This window comes from Scomber japonicus, chromosome 23 (assembly GCF_027409825.1).
Source record: "Scomber japonicus isolate fScoJap1 chromosome 23, fScoJap1.pri, whole genome shotgun sequence".
NCBI classification, from domain to species: domain Eukaryota; kingdom Metazoa; phylum Chordata; class Actinopteri; order Scombriformes; family Scombridae; genus Scomber; species Scomber japonicus.
Genome location: NC_070600.1, coordinates 4,447,151 through 4,463,009, shown reverse-complemented (window position 1 = coordinate 4,463,009; position 15,859 = coordinate 4,447,151). Strand labels below are relative to the sequence as shown.

Below are 15,859 nucleotides of genomic sequence, written 5' to 3'. Positions count from 1 at the left end.
TCATTATACTTCAGTTCAGTCTTTCAGAGCTTTGGTTGTGCTCTTTTTTGGCACATTTCTGTTTCAGCTGCTACATGTCTGCTTCAGCATCACTAAAGTATCACTAAACAGTATCATATTTCATCACTGAACTATAGATTTTTGTTCATGTGTATGGATCAGCACAAAGAGAAGACATTAGGATATGAAAGGAAACAAACTCTGAGTCTGTTGTCTCCTCCTTCCTGCAGAGAAGGCCGTCGCCTACATGGAGTCAGCTGACCAGATGGGAGACCTGCAGGAGACAGCGGAGCCCCTGGGGATGACCTGTCAATCACTCTGCCACTACGTCAACGCAATCAACTCCACCCCCAGGAACATCGGCAAGGACGGGAAGTTCCAGCTGCTGGTCTGCCTCGGAGCCAGGTGGGTTTTAACTCCAGCTCCAGGTTTTTCCTCCAGTTTTAATACATATACAAGTATTTTTGAATGGCTTTTCATCCCTTTTCTTTTCTATCTATTTTTATTACCAAAGCTTTAAAACAGCAGTTAAGATTAATTTATTTATTTATTTATTTTTTGATTCTGATTTGTTTGATTCTGATTCTGTTTGTTCTCTATTTTTCTATCTTTTCTATGCAGTTCTTTTTATAATTTTTATTTCTTTTTGGGAATACATGTTAGTCATGTATTTGAATTTTTGTGATATAGTAGATCCAACATTAGAGCTAAAATACGTTTTTTACATTAAAAACAGATCACATGATTATTATTATGCTCTTGGTGATGAACCCACAGACAGTTGTTAGATGTTGTGCTTCCGCTGCCCCCAAGTGGCCAAAAAAATAAATGAAAGCAGGTTTAACTTAACTGTCTTGCTTTTTCCAGAGTTTACAAATGCATCTCACAATCTGTCCCAGGTCCAGACTACATTCCAGGTCTAAGTTTTGATTCTGTAGTAAATTCAACCTGGAAAATAGTGCAAATAATGTCTTCTCAAAGGCAGTCTGCACATTGGATTGGATTTTTGAGAGTGTTATTGATGGACACTGTTATTCCAATATATATTGCACAAAGGAAACAGGGGAGCTTTGTGGATGGTGACAGTTCTGGTATACTAACAGCAAAAACCATCTACCATATTCTGCAGGGACCGCCTGCTGCCTCAGTGGCTCCCCCTGCTGGTGGAGTGCCCTGTGATCCTGCGGATGTACGAGGACACGGCACTGCTCAGAGACCGCACCACTGTCAACGCCCTCATCGGAGTCCTGGAGACGCTCCACGACTTCCCCATCACACTGGAGGCCTCGCTGGTCAAAGGCATCGACCTTTAACACCAACGGGAGGAGGGGGACCAATCACCTCTACATTTTCCCCTCACCAACACCTTCACCTCGACCTTTGCCTGCTTATAGCCCATTGGCTCCTGGATTATCACACACATGGAGGGAATGAGGGACAAGAGACCAAAGGAGCAAGTTCAACTGCTTCATATGAGAAGTCAGGGCTTTGGATGAAGTATTATTACCACACCTCTGCTCTGAAAGACTCTTTTTAATAAGGGACCATACCAGTGATTAATCACATTTACTTCATTAACTACAAATCCTACAAATCCAAATTTTGTGTACAATTCACCAAAATACTCCATTTGTTTTTAGATTGACTTTCTGCCTTCCAGGCAGTTTCAGTTCAGTCAGTACACTATGAAAATGAGACAATCTTTAAAGGAAAAACAGCTGGTCACTGTAGTTTTTCATCAAACAGAGGAAATGGTGCATTTGTTGGGAACTATTTTAAGCAGTGGATGAATCCACATTTGGAGCTCTAGTGAGTATTTCTGGCAGCAGGATGGTGTTACAAGCCAGATGCACTGATTTAAAGATGACTTCTAAACCATTGGTATGGTCCTTTTAGATTTTAGTCATACATTTAATTTTTAAAGACCAGCAGCAGATGTTTCTCTGTGTGTAGCTAGCCCTGCTTCTGTAGGTACTAGATAACCCGTGTGCTAAAATCCGTTCTCTCTCTCCTCGCTTGCGACTAGTGGTTTATAGCGCCACCATCCCCACTCCCTAGTTAGCATTAGCATTAGCGACGCATGCCTATGGGATGTGGAGAGAAGAGACTGAGTGATCACTGACACACTGGAACGATGAATATAACGCAGATAGAGACGGAGGTCTGCACTGTAACCCACTGACTTTCAGTGCCGTGTTGTTCGAGTCACCAGCTCTCCATGCTTCTCTTCCTTTCTTTTCATTGTTTTTTGGGGCATTCTCTCTGCTTGCAGCCTGTGGATGAACACAAAAACTGATCTCAGCGATGTGGCTCAGAGTCAGGAGCTTCCCTGTGGCTGCATGGACATTCCTACCCAATGACGGGCCTCGAAATGCTCAAAGTGTGTTTGTCATATTTGAAGGGTGTGTGTGTGTGTGTGTGTGTCCTCCATTTATTTTTATATCTTCCATCTGTAGTGTACTGTAGGAGAGAGTGTGTTTGTGTGTGATTTGTGTGTGCCTCACACAGTCATAACAGTTTGCCAATATCGTCACTTTTTGAAAATCATCTTAACTTGAGGTCCGCTTATTAGCTTTTTAAATGCTTTTAACTGCATCTAATGTTCTTCATCAGCAGTTGGAGTTTGCTCAGCTTGAATGGAGTTGACTCCGCTGCTTTAAGTAAGGAACTTTTTGGTTGAAAGCTCTCGCAAAAGCTAGCAAGTGGACTTTAATTAATTAACATTATTTTGTCAAACTACTATCCTGAAGGTCAACCGTGAACTTTTACACAAGCAAGAAAAAAATGTTCTTTAAATCAATGTAGTAAACACTGGAATACACACATTAACAGAGTGAGTTTGGGGTGAATCAGCCACCTTCAGTTCAAATATTACCTGGACCCTTCTACAGATTTAATTTCAGCATAATGATGCACCGTTCGTGTTATATGGTACAAGCTCCCAACCTGAAAACGCAGAAACTATCAGGTCATTAATACTTTGTCTCCACTAGGAGCTCATATATCTTTATTCTTCACGTCCTACCAGGGACTTTTAAAGGGAATGTCTCTTTAAATTAAAGTTCCTACTTGGGACGTTTTCCTAACTCCCACAATTGTGCAACTATGTTAAACCTTATGCTTGTAAGCAGCACTGTAATGCCAATTTATAGGCATAGATTTTTCTTCATTTTGGGAAATACACTTATTTTGTGTGGTTAGCCTAGATTAGCATAAAGACTGGAATCAGGAGCAAATAGCTAGTCTGGCTCTGTTTACAGTTCCTGGCTGTAGTCTCTGTACAAGCATGAAGGTACCACACTTGGCAACCTCATCAAAATTAAGTTCCATCTCGTAACTTCCCCCATAAACCACAAATGATCATTTTCACATTTCGTTTTTTACCATTGTATTAATTAGTGAGCTTTAGAGGTTGTTATTAGTCGGGTTTTTTCAACTTTAGACTGAGCAGGGCTAGTTATTTCCTCCTGCTTCCAGTCTTTATGCTAAGCTAGGCTATCCACATTGTGACTCCAGTTCCAGTCGCTCATATCTTTACACACAAGTCATGAGACTGGTGTCAATCTTCTCTATTCACTCTCAGAAAGAAAGTGTTATGCTTATTTCCCACAGTGTTGAACTAAGATAACATTAGTTTGTTAAAACTGTACATACAATGAAAGGGTGAAGGAGAGGATAGACAAACCCTTAATTAAATTTCCCACTTTGGAAGTTCAAACTCACAGTAGTCAGTGACTGTGGGTTGATGAAAGAAATCAGCGTTGTAATGCTTACTTTTAAATCATAAAACTGGTCTTATTCTGTGTTTTTTTCATTGTCAACAAATCTCATGAAAACACTGAAGCAAACATTGCATGAGCTGGTCTCAATACTTTCTGACTTCCCTACCCAACATAAATCTTTAAAAATTGGTCACAGATATATTGCTACACTTAAAAAAAGTGTTAAACTGTTATTTCCTAAAACAGCTGGCCACTGTAGTTCATAGAAAACATTACTTCAAACTGAAGGAAATTGCATATTTGTTGGAGACTACTTTCAACTGCAGAGTAAGACACATTTGGTGATCTAATGGGTATTTTATTAGTTTTAGAAGTGGGTATGCATGCACTGTACTTGTGTTTTTTTAAGATACACAGATGACACTTGTTGGTGAGAGCTATACATTGTTGGTTTTGGTCTTTTCAAAGGGTTTCTTGACAATAAGGAAACTATAGAATATTAGCCATATCCTTTGAAGAAGTGTCCTGCAAACCTCAAACCTGAGATTTGAAAATTCCAGTCTATGGTCGCAAGAGAGCTTCAAGCTAAAGTTTTGTCAGGCATAAAAGGAAGGAACTACTTTTTATCCGTGATATTAGATAGACATTTATTCATCCCTCACTTTCTCCAAACGCACACAAACTGCATCTGTTTTTCTACTTTCAGCAACAGTCTACAAAAATAACTGGAACTATTTTTTTCTTTGTACAAATGTTTTGCTCCCTCTTCAATTTTTGCTGCATGAGAGATTTTTTGCCACTGTTGCCACTTATACCGTCGTCGAATCCTTTCTGAGAAATGGTGTAAATATTCTCTTTAGTGCATGTTGACTTATAGACTGAGGTGTTTTTATCGTGATCCTCTCTGATGGATTCTAGATTGAAGATGAGATTTTTTTGGGGGGGGTGGGGGCAAAAAAAGTTTTCCAGTCCAACTTCCCTGTTTCAATCTGCAGTATTTCTTGTGGTTTCCAGTATTGAGTCTGTGAAGGACGATGTAGCCTGTCATGGTTAGCTTCAAATGTCTTGATTTCATGTATTTATTAATTTAATAGGAATTCGTGACAAGCTGGCAGCAGCACTGGTATTTTAAGGTTAATAAAGCCTGTGGAATAACTGGAAACATTTATGTCCTATAACCACTGTTTCAACATCATGTGTTTTTTGTTTTTGTTTTTTGTTTTGGTCATGTTTTAACCTCCGTACTCCTGCTGCCTAACCTGCAGGACTATCTACAGCTCCACAGCACAATAACAGATTCCTCTGTCGTCCTGGATTTGTTTGAGTACAAACTGCTACAGAGACACTTCTGGTTCATAGCAAGCGTGCAGCAGACCCTGAACGCCCCCTGGCTGCATATTGGAGGACATACAATATGGACAACTGAGACCAGACTACTGCACACATTGCTTATCCGGGTGGTTGTTTTGTCACCTGAACATGACAAGTGGTATTAAACCCTGGCTCTGCCCATGGATCTGCTCAGACAGGAAACAGGAAATGCTACCGACAGCTATGGCGACTGCAAGAATGCCAGCGGACAAATAGGGTTTCATGTCTGTGTTGGACTGACTACTCTGTTCTGATATTTATTATGCCTATTTCAATAAAAACACCCAATGTGCTATAGGTGTCAGGTGTGTGTATGTGTGTCCATGAACTACACTTCATACATGTCCATCTGTTAGAGAGGTTCACAGGGAAATGTCATCAATAATAGTCCACTAAGTATATATAGAGGATTACTGCTCCATTATCTAGGTAGAAGCACAAATCATTTTTTTTCTATTTCTATAGTCATATAAGTTTAGTTAAACATTAAATTGTAGGAATAAATGTAGTGGGCAATATAGTAGATAATAGAATATTAGTATGAAAGACAAAACAAATACTGTATGTACATGTATGCACAAAATGTCAGGATTTTATAAATATAAATGTGGAATTTTGAATGTTTTTTTACATTTAGTCCAAGTTTGTTTTTACACCAAAAGCATAATAAACATTACATTTCATATGTGCCTACACAGTATGTGAATTAATCAACATATGAAATGACCAATGTGAGAATTAATGACCACATCATATAAAAAATGTAACTGTTTCAGAAGAGCCTGAAGCCACTATACTGAAAATAGTTTTCAGGAACCATCTTTTGGGTAAAATTAAATTCATAAATGTAATAATTGGAGTGACATTCCATGAGAAACAGCGACAGAGGCGAGCATGGAGTTGAATTAATTATTCCTTTTGAAACCAAACTAAACTAAACCTACATTATTATTTTACTCAAGTACTGTCAGTAAGTAGTTTCACTACTACTACTGTTCACTGAAGAATAGTGGTGAAGAATAGTGATGAACTTTTCAATAAAGCAGCTCTTAATATACAACCGCGTTTTGAAACCTCAAGCATACAGTTCGACCTGGATCCAGAAGTGACCATATTGGATGAAAGGATGGAGAAAAAACAGGCTTCAAACCATTAAAAGAAAATGTACTTACCAGGAAAACTGAATATTCGACTCCTTAGAGTTATTTACCAAAATATTACAATTAACATACAGAAACTTACTGAAATACCAACAATTTAGGTAGTGCTACACTCTTGCCATATCACTACACCTGTCATATCACCGTGATAACGCCTATCATTTAAAGCGACCATGCCCTTAATTATGCCTAATATTAAGCATTGATGCTTAGGGAGAAATTCAACCCCATACAGTTCTCATGAGCATATAAATGACCCATAGAGACCAATACAGTTTGTTGTACCTGGTTTTAAACATGTTTATTTAGCAGCCATTCAAGGAACTGCAGTTTTTGGGATTTCACCAAAACGAGCTCCGAGCTGTCAACTGTGACTCATTACAGACGTCTTTCATACAAATGCTCTTTTTTTCAGGTATGAGTCCCTTCAAGTAGTTCATAGTCACAGATGTGTTAGTTGAACATGTGTATGAGCTCAGGAAAGTACTGGTATTACGGTATGTCTGTGTATTGTGGAGTAATGAAGTTAATTACAAGACGATGAATAAGCTAACCATGCCAACTTTGTGTAATTGTAACCACTTTGTCATATGTGGAGTGATGTGGTACACTGTTTGTGATGTAGGTTATTTATGTTTGTCATTAATAATTAGATTAATTGTGAGTTAGCATGACCAATAAATTGTCAGTTTAGATCAGACTGGAGATGTAACCACTCAAGCAAAAGATGGGTGAGTACTTGCTATCCTGTGTTTGTACTTTTTAAACTGAAATCATACATTTTATATTGTGATATTATTTGTAATATCACAAATACAATAAATAAAAAATATTTATTGGTACCTTTCAAAGCACTCGAGGACATGTTACAAGACACATAAAAAGACAAATAATGCATCAAATATCAAGTCATAAAACAAATAAAGCCAGCTGCCACTTCATTTACATTTTTGGAGTCAAATGAGCAGCTCTGTCTTTTCTGTGATGCACTTTCAATGTAAACTACAGTAGATGAATAGAAACAGGGTGCCCAATAAAAGTTCAGCTCAAGCAGCATTGTATTGCTTGCGGACAATTAGGATACTAGTTGGGTTTAGAAACTGTATTTACGATCAGTAAGTGATCAGGTTGGTACTAAATAACACTAGAAGGTTTCTCTGACAGGAGGAATGAGGAGTCAGACCAACCAAACCTGAACCCAAACCCAGCATACAGAGGCTGAGTGAATGTGGTGTTGAAGGTGTGGAGGTGGGTCAGTGTGTCAGAGGAGACTCTGTAGAAGGACAGAGTGCCAGCAGGACAGTCCACATACACTGCTACTCTGTGAGAGACAGTGAAGGAGGAGTCTGAGAGGGATGTTGATCTGTTACCGTGACGGACAGAGCAACCATAATCATCAGAGCAGTCCAGACACCAGGATTGATCATTCGGTCCAAACGCAGAGTCAGCAATGTCTCCTTTCCTGCTGATTCCTCTGTAACTCACTGCCATGTGAACCCCTCCACTCCATTCGACCTCCCAGTAACAACGACCAGTCAGTTCATTACTACACAGCAGCTGAGGCCAGTGATCAAATCTGTCTGGAAGATCAGGATATGACTGATCCTCCTTCACATATGTCACCTTCCTGTTGTTGTCAGACAGTTTGAGTTTTCTATGTACTGTGTTTGGATCCAGTGTGAGTTCACAGGAATCTGATGGAGAGAACGAGACACAATACAGCTGTTATTGATCTATCATCTGTTTGATGATGACATCATCTTCATCCTCAGTAGGATGTGAATGAGTGATGTCACAGTTTGAAGTTTGCTTTGTTTTCATGAATCAAATGAAAAACACACTTACACTTCGTCAGACCTGGTGTCAACCATCGGACTCCAGCAGGCTGCAGGCTGAGAGGAGGAGGGGGGTCAGAGCAGCGTGTTCTCTTTCAGCATGCTAACATGGACGTTACATGGCTCTAGTCTAATGTTTTATTATTCTGCTCTAAAGTGGGGTTGGGCTTTCATACACTTTTATCCAATCTGAATCCACTATTCCAATCCTTCTGAAACCCTGATTGAATCTAATCAGGTTTAACTTTCAATATTTACGGGAAATGTCAGTTAGAAAGAAGAAAAACTCAAAGATTCAGTTGAGATCTGTGATCAAGTCTGACAGACATTAGGCCAGATGCAAGAAACACCCGTATGCACAGATTCATTCTTAAATGATGTGTACAATTGATTTACGAGAACTTCATCACTGCATTAACCACTGTTGTCATTCTCAGGATTTTCTCTTTGGTATGAATAAACAAACAAAAAAAATGTGCAAGTGGTGCAGACCTGTTGGACTAGTCACGTACAACCAATCTGCCATTCTCCAAAGCAATGAAACTTCACTTGTTTGTCTAATGGCAGTGTGCGAACGATATCATGTCTTTTGGGGGTGTTCACATTGTTCCAGAGGAGGTGAGGGCTATGACCGTGTATAGGCTAGATATGATAATCAATTAATGAACATAAAACCTCCTGTTTGATACAATACGGCCAAGCAGGGTATGGTATATACTCTGTAGAGTACTATATTCTATAGTTTCTCAACACAAAGAAGACAGGTCCCACAATGCAAACTATTTGTTAATTACTCTAATTTGTTTAATTGAAATGTTGGTGATTGAAGTTATGATTTGGCTACCTGGCTGATGACTCCCCTAGCCAGATGTTTTTGGCATCCAACTCATGTCAAATCTTTTTTTAAATTAAAGCTGAGACAGCCTTCACAGCACGGGACATTTTTTCTCATTTTGTGGCTTTCTTTAGGACCTTTAATTCCACCACTTAATACCACTTAATAATAATATGTGTTTCTGTTGACCTATATTTGAGAGCAAATCGCAGAGCTTGTGAAGTTCTTCTTAGTGCCATTTTCATGAACAGATTTTCTCTACAACCTTCCAGACGACTGACCTTATATGGCATTTGGAGGGCGTTGATTATGCTAAGTTACTATTCTCTGGAACACGCGTTCATTACAAACAGGGTTACGCAGTTCATTTCCAACCGTTTCCTGATAATACGAGAGTTTGGTGAATCTGACATGGCAAACTTGTACAGGTCCATCTCACGAAAAAAGTGAGAGAAATTTAAGAAAATATGAAAATCTTTTTGCAGCTGGCCCATTGTCTGTTCATACCTCAGAGTGTCCAATTTCCTGATCTGTAAATCAGCTCTGACAGAGAAAATATTTCCGGCTCTTCATCCTCTATCACACATTGTCTGTCCGTACCTGAGAGTGTCCAGTCCAGCAGACAGCAGCTTCTCTCCTGAGTCTCCTGGATGATTGTAGCTCAGGTCCAGCTCTCTCAGATGGGAGGGGTTGAGGCTCAGAGCTGAGGCCAGAGAAGCACCACCTTTCTCTGTGATCAGACATCCTGACAGACTGCAAACACACAAAATAACACACATGTCAGACATTGTGAGAGTACTGTCACATACAACCAGTGTTGGGGAAGCTACTTTGCGTGTATCGTAAAACTACATGTAGTTCAGCCTGGCAGTAGTTTGAACAAACTACATTTCTCACCCTGGAGAAATATGTTTTATTTTTTTAAAGAAAAAAAGCTGACATTTTTGGTCAACATACTATAGGTTCACCATAGACATATTGGGTAATATAAAGACAAAATGAAAATCCTACCCTAATACACACTTGTAAATCAGAAATGTAAATCAGTCAACAAAAAATGTAATAAAAAACACAAAGAGGTAGACATATTCTAGATCGGTGTGTCTTAAACAATGTTGGTATGTCATGACTTGATTCATGCCTTTTATCATAGAGAGTTCTGGAACACAATAATGGTAAAATAAAAGTTATATTATATAGGTCTTTTTTTTAATAAAAAATATTTCATGTTATTGGCCAACATTGTAGTTTGTAAATTCAGTAGTTAAACTACAAAAAATGACCCAAAAAGTAGTTGAAATACTTGACGCAGCACAAAATATGAATGTAGTTTAACTACCAGCAAGTTACAGCAAATTGTACTTAAGCTATGTAGTTCAACTACATGTAGTTTAAGTCTCCCCAACACTGCATACAACAACAGTCTCCAAATGAAATAACTAAAAGATGAACTGAATCAGTCAGCTCCAGAAAGTTGAGCATCCAGCTAGATGGGAAAAGCCAGCAACTTTAGAAGAAACTTGCTTTGACAAAACATATTAGCAGAGACAGTCCTACACTGGTTAAATGTTCATCCTTCAATAGCCTTCTGGTTTTAAATGGATAATGAATCCTGACCTGAGAGTTTCCAGTTCACAGTGTGGACTCTCCAGTCCAGCAGAAAGCTGCTTCACTCCTGAATCCTGCAGGTTGTTGTTACTCAGGTCCAGCTCTCTCAGACTAGAGGACTGGGAGCTGAGAACTGAAGACAGAGCTGCACAGCTTTTCTCTGAGAGGTTACAGCCACTCAACCTGAAGAAGAAATAAAAAGGAAAACAATAACAATAACAATTTTCCTGTCATGTAAAAGAAGAGAGACAGTACAGTATTTAAAAATTATGAATAAATCCAACTATCTGTGTACTCACAGAGCTTTGTTGGAGGCTTTGACCACTGGCAGCAGCCTCAGAAGAGCCTCATCTGAAGCAGAGTATTTCTTCAGGTCAAACACGTCCAGATCTTTTTCTGATGACAGTAAGATGAAGACCAGAGCTGACCACTGAGCAGGAGACAGTTTAGCTGCGGAGAGTCTTACTGATCTCAGATACTGTTGGACCTCCTCCACCAGAGAACGATCATTCAGTTCATTCAGACAGTGGAACAGATTGATGCTTCTCTCTGCAGACAGATTCTCACTGATCTTCTTCTTGATGTACTCGACTGTTTCCTGATTGGTCTGTGAGCTACTTCCTGTCTGTGTCAGCAGACCTCGTAGGAGAGTCTGATTGGTTTGCAGTGAAAGACCCAGGAGGAAGCGGAGGAACAAGTCCAGGTGTCCATTTGGACTCTTTAAGGCCTCGTCCACAGCACTCTGGTAGAGCTGTGTCTCTGCAGATTCTTGTTTAGTTTCAGACTTCTGGGATGTTGTTTGTTCTTCTGCCAGCAGATTCACTCCAGACTTGATGAATGTCAGATGGACATGAAGAGCAGCCAGAAACTCCTGAATGCTCAGATGGACAAAGCAGAACACCTTGTCCTGGTACAGCCCACTCTCCTCTTTAAAGACCTGTGTGAACACTCCTGAGTACACTGAGGCTGCTCTTATATCGATGCCACACTCTGTCAGGTCTGATTCATAGAAGATCAGGTTGCCTTTCTGCAGCTGCTCAAAAGCCAGTTTTCCCAGAGACTCAATCATCTTCCTGTTCTCTTGACTCCAGTGTGGATCTGTCTCAGCTCCTCCATCATACTTAATGTACTTCAGTTTAGCCTGAACCACCAGGAAGTGGATGTACATCTCAGTCAGGGTCTTGGGCAGCTCTCCTCCCTCTCTGTTTTTCAACACATCCTCCTGAACTGTAGCAGTGATCCAGCAGAAGACTGGAATGTGGCACATGATGTGGAGGCTTCGTGATGTCTCGATGTGGGAGATGATGGTGCTGGCCTGTTTCTTATCTCTGAATCTCTTACTGAAGTACTCCTCCTTCTGTGGGTCAGTGAACCCTCTGACCTCTGTCACCATACTGACACACTCAGGAGGGATCTGATTGGCTGCTGCAGGTCGTGTGGTTATCCAGAGGCGAGCAGAGGGAAGCAGTTTCCCCCTGATGAGGTTTGTCAGCAGCACATCCACTGAGGTGGACTCTGTAACATCAGTCAGGATCTTATTGTTGTGGAAGTCCAGAGGAAGTCGACACTCATCCAGACCATCAAAGATGAACGCAACCTGGAACTCTTCAAACCTGCAGATTCCTGCTTCTTTAGTTTCAGTAAAGAAGTGATGGACAAGTTCCACCAAGCTGTACTTTTTCTCTTTCACCACATTCAGCTCTCTGAAAGTGAATGGAAATGTGAAGTGTATGTCCTGGTTAGCTTTGTCTTCAGCCCAGTCCAGAGTGAACTTCTGTGTTAAGACTGTTTTCCCAATGCCAGCCACTCCCTTTGTCATCACTGTCCTGATTGGTTCATCTCTTCCAGGTGAGGCTTTAAAGATTTCTTCATGTCTGATTGTTGTTTCTGGTCTGACTGGTTTCCTGAAAGCTGTTTGAATCTGTCTGACCTCATGTTCATCATTGATCTCTGCAGTCCCTCCCTCTGTGATGTAGAGCGGTGTGTAGATCTGATTCAAAAGCGTTGGGTTTCCTGCTTTAGCAATCCCCTCAAACAGACACTCAAACTTCTTCTGCAGGTTAGACTTGAGTTTATGCTGACAACCTGCAGGACTTCCTGAATGACCACACAAGAAATAAAATCAGTAATTGATTAATAAAGAATATGTCAGTTTAATTATCCTAAAGAATGCATATATAAACACATTTCCTCCATCTCTTGAAAGATCAGTAAATGTCTCATTTATCCATCGTGTTAAATCTTTATAGAAATCCTCTTACTGCTCAGCAGACAGTCAGCCAGCACCTCCTGCTTCATTCTCCTCAGGAAGTGCAGTGTGATCTTCAGAAATGCTTCTCTGCTGCTCCTCCTCTGCTCTTTCTCCTCACCATCCAACACCTCCTCATCCTCCCTCTGACTCTCTAAGCCTTCTGGGTAATCTGGACTCAGACTCTTCTGCATCTTCTTCAGCTCATTCTTCACAAAAGTGACAATGTTCTCCTCCAGCAGCTGGAACAGAATAATATATGAATGACACAATCAAACTAAAATCATGAAGCAAACATCAGATCCATGTTGGACACACTGACAATCCACTGGTCTACAAAGTGCAGCATGGAGATGATTGTGAGCACAATAGATGTAAAAGTAGTTGTTGAACATGTACATACCATAAATATGGAGTCCAGGTGTGTTTGATGCTGCTGGGCAGACTGACCACTGGGAACCTTTGAGCTCTCCTGGTCCACTCTGTGGAGGAATCATGAAGAATGAGCTCACATTATGTCTGTCCACACAGAGACAAACACAAGCTAAAGGTCCATCAAGTGATATTTGGATGTGAACAGAGAATCAGATGACTCCCTATAGTGGTAAAGCTTTACTAGTCCTGCTGATCCCACTGAGAATCAACAGCTCAGTCTGTTTGTAGCTTTCAGCTCAGAGTCAGGTCCGTCACTGTACACTGCTGAAATGCCCTGGAGCAAGGCAGCTAGAACCAGTGTGTGGTTGTATCAGACTGGTTGTAGGGATACATATTTCCTTAATTCATGATGGCATGGTGTTCAATGAACAACCTGCACTAAACACCACAAAGGTAAAGGAACTTATACTGGAATTCAGAAGGAAATGCAGTGCATACGTGGACCCACTCTGCATGAAAGAGGCCTGTCTGGAAAGGGTTTGAACTGTCTACCAAAACACACCTCCAGACAAACTCATACTGTAATAATCACTGTAATAATCATCAATTATTCAATTAGTCCTCTACACCCACTGACAACAACATGAGGACAAAAGTCATCTGAAAGTAAATTCAGTTCACTGCTGGAAGTAAGACATCCAAAGACTTCCTGAGGTAAGTGTGCTAAAACTTTTCTTTGGAGAACTTCAGTAACAAAGATTGAATCGGAGTTCTGAGTTCTGTGTCTTCATTATATCAGAAAAATCAATAAATGATCCAAATATGAAATAATTCAACTGACAACTATTAATCCTCTTTTAGATTTTAGCTCATAATGGGAGAGATGCAAGAACACGTTTGTATTGTTTTTCTTAAATTTGTCGTACTTTTTTCATGCAGTGGATGTTTATAAGTGTGCCACCAAAAACTTGTATCACCAGGAAACAGTTGTAAATGACATTCATAAACATAATGACTCCCACTTGTTCTAAATTAATGTGCGCTCCAGAAAATAGTAATTTAGCAAACTGGTAATCAGTAATCAACACCCCCAAATTACCATATAAGGTCAGATGTCCAGCAGGTTGTAGGGAAGCTCCATTCATGAAAGTGCCACCAAAGACTAAGAAGAACTCTATGAGCCTGCTCTCAGAAATAGATCAACAGAAACACAGATTATTGCCAAAAACATCTCGCTAGGGGAGTCATCAACCAGGGAGCTAAACTATAACTTTGATCACCACTACTTCAATTAAAATAATAAAAGTAATTAATAAATAGTCAGTTTGCATTGTGGAAAAGTCGCTTTGTAGTTTCAACCGCTAATATTTATATTGTAAGCTTGCATTATAACATAGTTTCAATTGTCAATTTAAATGACTGATATATCTACCTAAATTGTTGAATAGCCTACTACTAAGTAGCCTAATAATTTTGCAAACAGAGTAATGTCATCATGATTACAGGGGAGCCAGGGGGAGCTTGGCTCTCCTCAATAAGACATGAGTTCCCTTGATTTGCACATTTTTTTGCAGAGGGGTTTCTAAAATACAGACAATATAATATTCACTCAGTCTGCACACCGAATTGACAATATTCATTTCGCTGCTAAGTGGTAGTCTGCTTACAGTGATGTTAATAACAAAATTCAAGTCAGTTGACTCTGAAGACCAGAGCAAGTGGCATCTCCTACCACAAATGTTATGTTAGTGATAACCTGTCTGTGCCCTCCCGCCCTCCGAGCCGGGTTTCATTGCTATGGCGAATGGCAGGTTGGTTGTACATGACAGGTACAACAGGTCTGTACCACACCTATCACTTGTGCGCATGGTTTAAGAACGAATCTGTGTGTATAAGTGTTTCTTGCATCTGGCCCATTGTTCTGAATTTAATACTGTGAGCAACTTACTTTTTGAAACATAAGTGTTTGAAGTCAATAACATCCTCCTTTGACCAGTCGCTCTTGAGGGACACACAGCTGGGTTCAGGTTCAGGTTCAGCAGAGTCTGATCTGTGCTGCCTCCTTGTTCTTCAACACAGAGTTTTGAATGTAAATAAGGATGGTGGAGAACAGTGATGGACAGTTAGAGATCCTCATCTCACCTCTGAGCTTTGGTCTGGCTGTCATGTTCCTCACACCAAGAGCTTTTAGAGGGAGGGACTCCCTCCTCTCTGTCCTCACTCTGATCCATGCTGCTGATGTCACATCCACATCAGTCAAACACACTTTCTACCTTTATCTGGAAAAGAAACACAGATCATCCTTTACATCATTTCCCCTGTCACATCCTAAATATCAGCTGCTCCTCCTGTGATTGGCTGTTATATCTCAGTGTGGATGCAGCCAGACTCCAGTGTTAGGCAGAGAAAGCTGCCATCAAGCTGCTGTACTTCAACTATCAGTCCACTAGATGGCGTCATGAAGCTGCAGTGAAGTGAAGAGCAGCACACGTGATGCATGGAGGAGAATTTACAGTCATTGACAGTCACAATCATTCACTTAATAGTCATATTATAGTAACTTCTATATCACATAATATCATTTTAATGGTTTGTTATGCATGGATGATCTATAATATTAACAATTTATTAGTTTGAGCAATTTAGGTGAATGAAAAGCGACCCATCAGTTTGTTTGTTTTTAAATAATTGTCATATGTTAATTT

General features: G+C 40.1%; 2 protein-coding genes across 2 annotated transcripts in view; one reads left to right on the top strand and one right to left on the bottom strand.

The window, feature by feature from the left end:
• dennd5b (DENN/MADD domain containing 5B) overlaps window positions 1-3,734 on the top strand; it is a 79,141-nt gene extending 75,407 nt beyond the window's left edge. The window contains 2 exon segments of the mRNA XM_053314131.1: window positions 231-405; window positions 1,130-3,734. Of these exon segments, the coding sequence (XP_053170106.1) occupies window positions 231-405; window positions 1,130-1,313 (359 nt within the window). The 3' untranslated portion in view covers window positions 1,314-3,734.
• Window positions 3,735-7,320: 3,586 nt separating this feature from the next.
• On the bottom strand, window positions 7,321-12,900 carry LOC128353430 (NLR family CARD domain-containing protein 3-like). Its single transcript, XM_053314132.1, has 6 exons — window positions 12,793-12,900; window positions 10,831-12,628; window positions 10,541-10,714; window positions 9,524-9,676; window positions 8,099-8,145; window positions 7,321-7,947 (listed from the first exon to the last, which is right to left on the bottom strand). Exons 1-6 carry the CDS (start codon window positions 12,827-12,829, stop codon window positions 7,388-7,390), a joined length of 2,769 nt encoding a protein of 922 aa, XP_053170107.1. The 5' UTR covers window positions 12,830-12,900; the 3' UTR covers window positions 7,321-7,387.
• Between the last annotated feature and the right edge of the window lie 2,959 nt (window positions 12,901-15,859).

Coding starts and splice junctions, on each gene's coding strand:
- LOC128353430 (XM_053314132.1), bottom strand. CDS start 12,829: ATGAAGCAGGAGGTGCTGGCTGACTGTCTGCTGAGCA. Junction 12,629..12,792: donor GGCTGACTGTCTGCTGAGCA/GTAAGAGGATTT, acceptor GTGGTCATTCAG/GAAGTCCTGCAGGTTGTCAG. Junction 10,715..10,830: donor AAAGCCTCCAACAAAGCTCT/GTGAGTACACAG, acceptor TTTCTTCTTCAG/GTTGAGTGGCTGTAACCTCT.